Source organism: Maylandia zebra, linkage group LG8 (genome assembly GCF_041146795.1).
Source record: "Maylandia zebra isolate NMK-2024a linkage group LG8, Mzebra_GT3a, whole genome shotgun sequence".
NCBI lineage: Eukaryota > Metazoa > Chordata > Actinopteri > Cichliformes > Cichlidae > Maylandia > Maylandia zebra.
In genome coordinates this window covers 10,743,556-10,752,790 of record NC_135174.1, presented here as the reverse complement: position 1 = coordinate 10,752,790, position 9,235 = coordinate 10,743,556, and the positions used below count along the sequence as shown (strand labels likewise).

Sequence of the window (9,235 nt, the reverse complement as noted above, 5' to 3'; positions counted from 1 at the left end):
CTGACCCAAACTCCTTTAAAGACAGCACATTTACATTTCAGGTCTCTAAAAATCCACAGTATCAATACACAAGAAAACTGTGTTAACTAGTATATTACTGTGGGTTGTTAAACTTACAACATTGTTGTGTTGGTGTTCATGAAAATGTGTTCCAAACTTGGCAAATGTACGATGATTCAGCTCATAAATAATAACACACTGCTCTCCCCTACATAAGCTCCCTTTATAGGTTAAAAGTATCGGTATCTGCAATACTGCTCTTAATTTACTCGATAACGAAATTTGCAAGATGCACAGCACTGCTGCTGATGAGTAGCAAAATAACTGAATATGTCAGGAAATAGTTCACTAGATATATAAATAAGTAATTAAAATATACATTGACTTAGTTTAAAATGCTCTGTATTTCTATTTTTAAATAATTAATTACACATTTTTAATTCATTCTAGTTTTATTCCAGACCCCAATATACTGAGGCTATGTATTTGCATAATGATCTTAACTGCTTTCATAGAGAAAGACCTTATAAAAAGCCTTATAATTTAACTTATAACTTTCTTACAAGTGTGGTGTATATTGTCAACATAAGAATGTACCGCATTAGGATTTGATGCCACATTTGACCTCCGACCTTTTGTTCTGACTTGTCATACAGACTATCCGGTTGTTCAGTGATGACGCGACAAATCCTACTTCCGGGTCTAAAGTAGTCTGCGTTTAATATGGCTTTTGTGTTGTTAACATGTTTAATGTTATGTATTTTCTTCTATTTGATCTCAAAAAGCTCCTAAAACAGTCAGTGATCACTGTTGACCTCCCTCGGCTTTTATTACCGCTAATCATTTATTTAAGCTCAGTTTTTAAAACCTTAGGATGTAACTACAGCCCAGCCCATGCAGCAGTATATGAATGACTAACCCCGTATTGTGGATGGATTATCTCAGTTGTTCTCCTGGCTGAAGTTTGGTTTTTACAGCATCCTGCCATGCGATTACATTTGTTCATGACCACCGAGAACACTCACGTTAACTTTTATCGAGTGGAAAAAAAGGTAGCTTGTTTATATTATGCTAACATAGCTGTGTCGCTAGCGGTCACGTAACACATCATTATATACCAGCTAGCCCAACTTCAGTAACCCTACAAACGTCACTGCTGTTTAGTTTTCTGTCTTCATTTATGCTGGAAGTGATAACAGAGCTGTACATTTTAATTTGTTTCCAAAACCCCGCAGTCAGGACATGCTATATTGTATTTAGATAGAAGCTAGCGAGCTAACTCCCTGCTAACTTCTAACTCCGTTAAATGTCATAAATTCGGTTTTCATGGATGCCTGGATGCCAAACTCAATTGTTACACCTGGTAGAGCAGAACGCTGATCATTTTATTAAAGATGAAAGACTTTAGACAGTGTAAGTTTTGGCCGGCGGTCATAGGTTCTGTCCAATAACATGACGCGAGACTGGAGTAAAAGACATCGATGGATTGGCACTTTATTAAAGAAGGCGCATGATAACAGCACAAACACTGACTACAACTAAACAAAATGGCTTCCTTTTATACTCTACCTTTTCAGGTGAGCATCTGGAATAGCCCAAGTATGGGGGTTAACTAATCAAAATGAACACATAACCCTCCACACAAACACACGTACAATAACATTAAAGCACATCACAAACATATACATATTTCCAACACATACTATAAACAAACCAATAACATAAGCTTCACCCATTTCTATCTAAATTAAAACCCTCTTTAACCACACTCCCTAACCCGGCACACTGGTCTGTTCCAAGAGCTCTTAAACAGGTGATTGAGCCGCTTTTACTCTTTTGCTCCACATCCTGCAAGAAGCAACCAGGACAGGTGAGTACTAGTGATGGGCAGATGAAGCCCCATGAAGCACTGAAGCTTTTCATCCAATTGGTTCACCCCAACGCGAAGCTTCATGAAGCTTCATTTGCTCTAGCAGGACACCTACTGGACGTAAAAATAATAGCTGGCATGAATTTGAAGAGTGTGGCATTTTGCACACAGCCTGTAAATGTCAACAACAAAAGGAGTGTGTAAAACACCTATAGTGTAGTGATGGCAGTATACTGTGTATATTTATGCTGGCAGTATGGAAAATGATTATTTGCGGCAAAGTTCGAACCGCTTCATGAACCAGTCACGTGGTACAGCCGGGCAGCGAGGCTTCGGACGTCATCATTTTCAGCTCCTCCCATAAATGAAGCAAGCCTCGATACGCGCTTCGCGGAAACGCCCCCTCCATTACTCGACACACGCTCCGAAGCCTCGATACAGAACGTCACATCACTAGTGAGTACCTTTACAAGTTCTCATTTCACATATGTTTAGGTTATTGATAAATGATTAACTGCAAGCAGCTCTAACTTTGGTAGTGATGGGCAGATGAAGCCCCATGAAGCACTGAAGCTTTTCATCCAATTGGTTCACCCCAACGCGAAGCTTCATGAAGCTTCATTTGCTCTAGCAGGACACCTACTGGACGTAAAAATAATAGCTGGCATGAATTTGAAGAGTGTGGCATTTTGCACACAGCCTGTAAATGTCAACAACAAAAGGAGTGTGTAAAACATGTATATTGTAGTGATGGCAGTATACTGTGTATATTTATAGTGGCAGTATGGAAAATGATTATTTGGAAATGCTTGAAATGGAAATGATCATTTACTGTGAGGTGAGGTGTGGTTGGGGTGTGGACAGTAGTTGTGCTTTTGTAACGTTGAGGTATGGACAGCTACACACTGAGGCTTTGAGCCTCAGTCCTGCCTGTTCACATTTTATTCTGTAAAAACTAAATTTTCACTGATTTTATGACCTTTTTAGTGGGGAGAACATAGCTGGGATTTAATGATTTAACAAATCTTTTGAATCCTTTGTCCTCCACAATGCTAAATGGCTGGGAGTCCTCAATCACCATGCTGACCAGGTCTTCATCTATTTGAGATTGTTCTCCTGAGGAAAGACAATAATAAAGCACAAATATAAATGTCACATACGTAACTTATAACAGTTGTATAATATTGTTATATCATTTAGTAACATTACTGCATGCTATATTATCATTGCATTTGATGGCTCACCTGGTCTTGCTCCACAATCGGTGTTCCTCTTATTCTCATGCAAAGCTCTGCAGTGCCTAAGCATGGATGAGGTGTAGTTGTTATATCCCAGCTCCCTGGCACATAGCAAACACTTCACCTTGTACAAAAGTCAAGACAGCTTAACATAAATTGTATTGCACCATCAGTATCATGAAAATACATCTTCTGTAGAAATTTACATACCTTGTTGGGAGGAATAAGATCAAAATGTTCCCACACAGGGGAGGACATCCTCCTCTTCTTAGCTGGCTCCATTCTCTCCTGACTTTCTCTCCTCACTCTCATAAACCTCCAAACTGTCTCCAAACTCTCTCTAACCGCAACTCTCCATCAAACACCCACATTTTGAATGAAGTCTGAGGGGTTTATATCGCTGTCATATCTCGCGGCAAAGTTCGAACCGCTTCATGAACCAGTCACGTGGTACAGCCGGGTAGCGAGGCTTCGGACGTCATCATTTTCAGCTCCTCCCATAAATGAAGCAAGCCTCGATACGCGCTTCGCGGAAACGCCCCCTCCATTACTCGACACACGCTCCGAAGCCTCGATACAGAACGTCCCATCACTAAACTTTGGCTCTTCTCCGACACAGGTAGGATGGCCAGTAGTGATGGGCAGATGAAGCCCCATGAAGCACTGAAGCTTTTCATCCAATTGGTTCACCCCAACGCGAAGCTTCATGAAGCTTCATTTGCTCTAGTAGGACACCTACTGGACGTAAAAATAATAGCTGGCATGAATTTGAAGAGAGTGGCATTTTGCACACAGCCTGTAAATGTCAACAACAAAAGGAGTGTGTAAAACATGTATATTGTAGTGATGGCAGTATACTGTGTATATTTATAGTGGCAGTATGGGAAATGATTATTTGGAAATGCTTGAAATGGAAATGATCATTTACTGTGAGGTGAGGTGTGGTTGGGGTGTGGACAGTAGTTGTGCTTTTGTAACGTTGAGGTATGGACAGCTACACACTGAGGCTTTGAGCCTCAGTCCTGCCCGTTCACATTTTATTCTATAAAAACTACATTTTCACTGCTTTTATGACCTTTTTAGTGGGGAGAACATAGCTAGGATTTAATGATTTAACAAATCTTTTGAATCCTTTGTCCTCCACAATGCTAAATGGCTGGGAGTCCTCAATCACCATGCTGACCAGGTCTTCATCTATTTGAGATTGTTCTCCTGAGGAAAGACAATAAAGATAAAGCACAAATATAAATATCACACACGTAACTTATAACAGTTGTATAATATTGTTATATCATTTAGTAACATTACTGCATGCTATATTATCATTGCATTTGATGGCTCACCTGGTCTTGCTCCTCAATCGGTGTTCCCCTTATTCTCATGCAAAGCTCTGTAGTGCCTAAGCATGGATGTTGTTGTTATATCCCAGCTCCCTGGCACATAGCAAACACTTCACCTTGTACAAAAGTCAAGACAGCTCAACATAAATTGTATTGCACCATCAGTATTATGAAAATACATCTTCTGTAGAAATTCACATACCTTGTTGGGAGGAATAAGATCAAAATGTTCCCACACAGGGGAGGACATCCTCCTCTTCTTAGCTGGCTCCATTCTCTCCTGACTTTCTCTCATAAACCTCCAAACTGTCTCCAAACTCTCACTAACCGCAACTCTCCATCAAACACCCACATTTTTGAATGAAGTCTGAGGGGTTTATATCGCTGTCATATCTCGCGGCAAAGTTCGAACCACTTCATGAACCAGTCACGTGGTACAGCCGGGCAGTGAGGCTTCGGACGTCATCATTTTCAGCTCCTCCCATAAATGAAGCAAGCCTCGATACGCGCTTCGCGGAAACGCCCCCTCCATTACTCGACACACGCTCCGAAGCCTCGATACAGAACGTCCCATCACTAATGGCCAGTCCCACTGTCTCTTTTCTGTTACAAGCTGTCAATTTAATTGTATGTCAAATAACCTAATAAAAGACTCCATAAGAACTAATGTGTTTTCTTTATTACCCCATTTTAAATCCCCAATCCAACAATTTATTATTAACAATACCAACCAGGTAATGGAACCCCTGGTCCCCATTACAGACAGTTTTTCAACTCTCAGTAATGCCATAGTGATCGTTTGATATATGGACCTGCAGCGGAGTTTAGGTCCAGACACGGCTAGTGACGTCAGACTGAACAACCGGATAGTGAGGGTCAAAAAGATGATAATGTTATTTAGAGCTATGTTCCTTACTGCCATTGGCAACATTTAGGAGATTATATACCAATATATGTGGATTCTGATATCACATATCCTATCATCCTGTATCTCTGTGAGGTCAGAGGTCAAATTTACAAATAACCTACTCCTACATAAAGTTTGTGTAATCAGAGTAAAACCTCTGCCATATTTTAATACAGTAGTTGCTACTAAAATGTTTGATTTTGAATAGAAGACAAACACACATGTTCAGTGTAGGCTGAAAATGTACAAACAAAGTCATGTTCATGTTACCAGAAAAATGTGTGCAGGTATAACATAAAAACTAAGGTTAACCAAACATAACTTAATTTCGTGCAACCGATTACAATAATTTTTTTATGTTTATCCCACTGATTAGTTTGTTTTCAGTGTAGGCTGAAAATGTACACATTTGTGTGACAATGAAAACATGCAATATTCACAATATAATCTTTTTAGGACTTTATTAATGAATAAAAAAAAAATCAATTTGGAATGCCCAATAAGATCGCAGGGCTCGCAAAATCGCCCGTCGGGCTATATGATAACCCGACGGGCGGGGCTGAGATAGATTTTGGTCGCCCGACCGGAGATATCGCTAGCTCCGGGACGTCGGGCTAGAGATTTTGCGAGCCCCGAGTTGTGTATTAGTTGACAAATAAATAAATAAAACCCCAATAATCTGACAATTCCCTCTGAGCAAGCACTCGGCGACAGTGGGGAGGAAAAACTTTCTTTTAAAAGCAAGAAACCTCCGGCAGAACCAGGCTCAGTGAGGGACGGCCATCTGCCTCGACCGGTCGTGGGATTTTTAAAGTGACTCATTGGATGTGAAATAAATTAGCTTGTTTGAATCGTTTGTTGTTAGCCAATTTAAAGAGTCACTTTGATGTCAACTAATACACTTAAACTGTCCAAATAATTTTAAATAATAATTTTGCAGGCAGTTGGAGTGGTCAGAAGCACTTGGTATGGACATCAAGTTGTTATTAATTTCCTCGAGCTCTGTGTTTTCCTTGAGCATTTTCTTCTTTTTGTATTTTAAGTTGTTATTAATTTCCTCGAGCTCTGTGTTTTCCTTGAGCATTTTCTTCTTTTTGTATTTTAAGTTGTTATTAATTTCCTCGAGCTCTGTGTTTTCTTTGAGCATTTTCTTGTTTTTGTATTTTAAGTTGTTATTAATTTCCTCGAGCTCTGTGTTTTCCTTGAGCATTTTCTTCTTTTTGTATTTTAAGTTGTTATTAATTTCCTCGAGCTCTGTGTTTTCCTTGAGCATTTTCTTCTTTTTGTATTTTAAGTTGTTATTAATTTCCTCGAGCTCTGTGTTTTCCTTGAGCATTTTCTTCTTTTTGTATTTTAAGTTGTTATTAATTTCCTCGAGCTCTGTGTTTTCCTTGAGCATTTTCTTCTTTTTGTATTTTAAGTTGTTATTAATTTCCTCGAGCTCTGTGTTTTCTTTGAGCATTTTCTTGTTTTTGTATTTTAAGTTGTTATGAAGTTCCTCAAGCTCTGTGCTCTTTTTTAGGAGTTCACTGTATTTGTAGTTTAAGTTCTTATTCTGTCCCTCGAGCTCTGTGTTCTTTCTCAGGATTTCATCAATTTTGTATTTTATGATGTTAGAAAGTTCCACAAGCTCTGAGTTCTTGCTTAGCATTTCATTGCAAATGTGCTGCGCGCCTGAGTATTGTTTTATCAGTTTTTCCCTTTCTCCTTCTAGTTCCATGATTTTCTCCTTCATTTCATTAGAACATGCGTGTAGCTGTAGATTTTTCCTTTCTAAGTCTTGGAGAATAACTTGTGTCTTTTTCTGCATTTTTTCCTGTTGCTGTTTCTCTTGAAGAAACTCTTTGTTTTTCTCCAGGGCTTCATCAAGTTTTAGGTGAAGCTGCAGATTCTTGTTCTCAGTGTCTTTGAGATTCCCATAGAGCTCCTGATTAATAGCTTCTGTTTGTTGAAGCTGGTAGGACATTTTTCTTAACTGGTCGCAGTTCTGCTTGTTTGTTGTCATCAGGCTTGCAATATGCTGCGGATCTTCAATAAAGATTATTTCCCAGCCCTTATTTACAATATCTACACCGGGCAGGTTTTGTGTATTTTTATTTTCTTCGTCTTGCTGGTTTATGAGACTTTCATCGTGAAACATTTCTGCATTTCTGTGCAGTGCTTCATTAAGCTTTACTTGCAAGACTTTATTTTGTTTCTTCATGGTCTGAAGTTTACATTCCATTTTTTTCTCCTTTCTTTCCTGTTGTTTCTTCTCTTGAAGCAACTCTTTGTTTTTTTCCTGGGCTTCATCAAGTTTTCCTTCCATCTCCAGGTTCTTAAACTCAGTGTCTTCCAGTTTCCCACAGAGCTCCTGATTAATATCTTCTTTTTCTTCAAGCAGATGGGACATTTGTCTTAATTCAGCACAGTTGTGTTTGTTTTTTGTCATCAGGTTTAAAATCTTCTCCTGTGCTCGATTAAATAGTATTTTCCAGCCCTCATTTATATTATCCACATTGGGCTGCCTTCGATGATTTTCTTTTTCTCGTTGGTTCTTGACAAATTCATTATGCCTTTCTTCCAACTGGTTATTTAGGGCCTCCATGTGTCTGCACTTCTCTACAAGCTGAATTTTCTCTGCCTGGATTTGTTCAATCATGTTGTGTAGATTTTGGTTTTCCTGCCTACTTTCAGCTAATGCCCTTTGGATGGATGGACCCTCGAGCAGAGGGCCAGCGTAAGTTTGTTGTTTTTTGCTGTGTTTTCTCTGAGACATGTTGGAATCTTAGTAAAACAACTGTGTAAATGATCCAACTGTTTCAAAATGTTTCTCAGGTTTATGTTTGAATGCTGCGAACACGAGTGCTGCGAATAAACTGACTAAAAGTTTGCAGTTCTCACCCCTATTTATACCTTTTGAATGGATCACATGCCTTTGATCTATATGATGTCATAGGGCTTTGGAGTGTGATGTCACGGGGGTGGGCGTGGAAAGGATTTTGGCCCGATCCGCCATTTTGGGGGTCTAAACAAAGCGCTCACTCACATGTTAGTCGTGTTTTCTCCTCAAGCTCCGCCCCCTGGAAAGGAAAAATCGGCTGCACTGTCCGCCATTTTGTTTCTCGCTTTGGAAAATCTACTATCATCTGGAGTTTTACAGTTGAAGGTAAATAAGATTTTAAAGCTAACACACCAGTGAGAAAGAGTGTAGACCCTTTATATATGTGGACTTTTACTGGACTGTTTATCAAAAACCATGAAAGGCCAATGTTAGGCTCCAGTTAGCAAATGGTAACCGAAATTATGCGATAAGCAAATTAGTAATTAACATATATAATGTGAGTTAATATTGTTTGTATATTCTTTCAGTCTAAATTAACAGACTATTACAAACTTGCATCGGTGTCTGTAGTAAGTGGTGGTACCTGCAGTGTCTTAACCATTAAACAAGCTAATGTAGGGCCGGGATATGACTAGTTTGTTGAAACATGCCTGCTGCCAATGTGACTGCTCACACATGGTAACATTACCAGCACATAGCCACAGCCGCTATAAACATGCTGAAAGGTCAGTCTAGCTTCTGTAGTCAGCAGCTGGAAGACTCAACACAGACCCAAGCTTCAGTGTAACGGTTATCTAAATGTTGTGTGTCCTGTTTGTAAGCCCAGAAAAAGAAATTAAATAAAATGACGACCTTGAGCTTCAAGCTAATGTAAGCGTAATGCTATAGCATAAAGCGACTAATGCAATGATGAGGTTGTTAAATTAGTAAAAATACAGTAAATATATCCAACATGAATCATTTATATTTTTGGTCTAAACATAATTAAGTCTCACGCCTTTCACTTGTTTTAGAAGGATGTTCAGTCTTTTAAAACCAGTCATATCAAAATAACAG

General features: G+C 39.1%; 1 protein-coding gene across 1 annotated transcript; it reads right to left on the bottom strand.

Moving 5' to 3' along the window:
- Window positions 1-6,244: 6,244 nt before the first annotated feature.
- LOC143419993 (uncharacterized) lies at window positions 6,245-8,403 on the bottom strand. Its single transcript, XM_076887856.1, has one exon. The coding sequence runs from the start codon at window positions 8,111-8,113 to the stop codon at window positions 6,245-6,247; it is 1,869 nt and encodes a 622-aa protein (XP_076743971.1). The 5' UTR covers window positions 8,114-8,403.
- Between the last annotated feature and the right edge of the window lie 832 nt (window positions 8,404-9,235).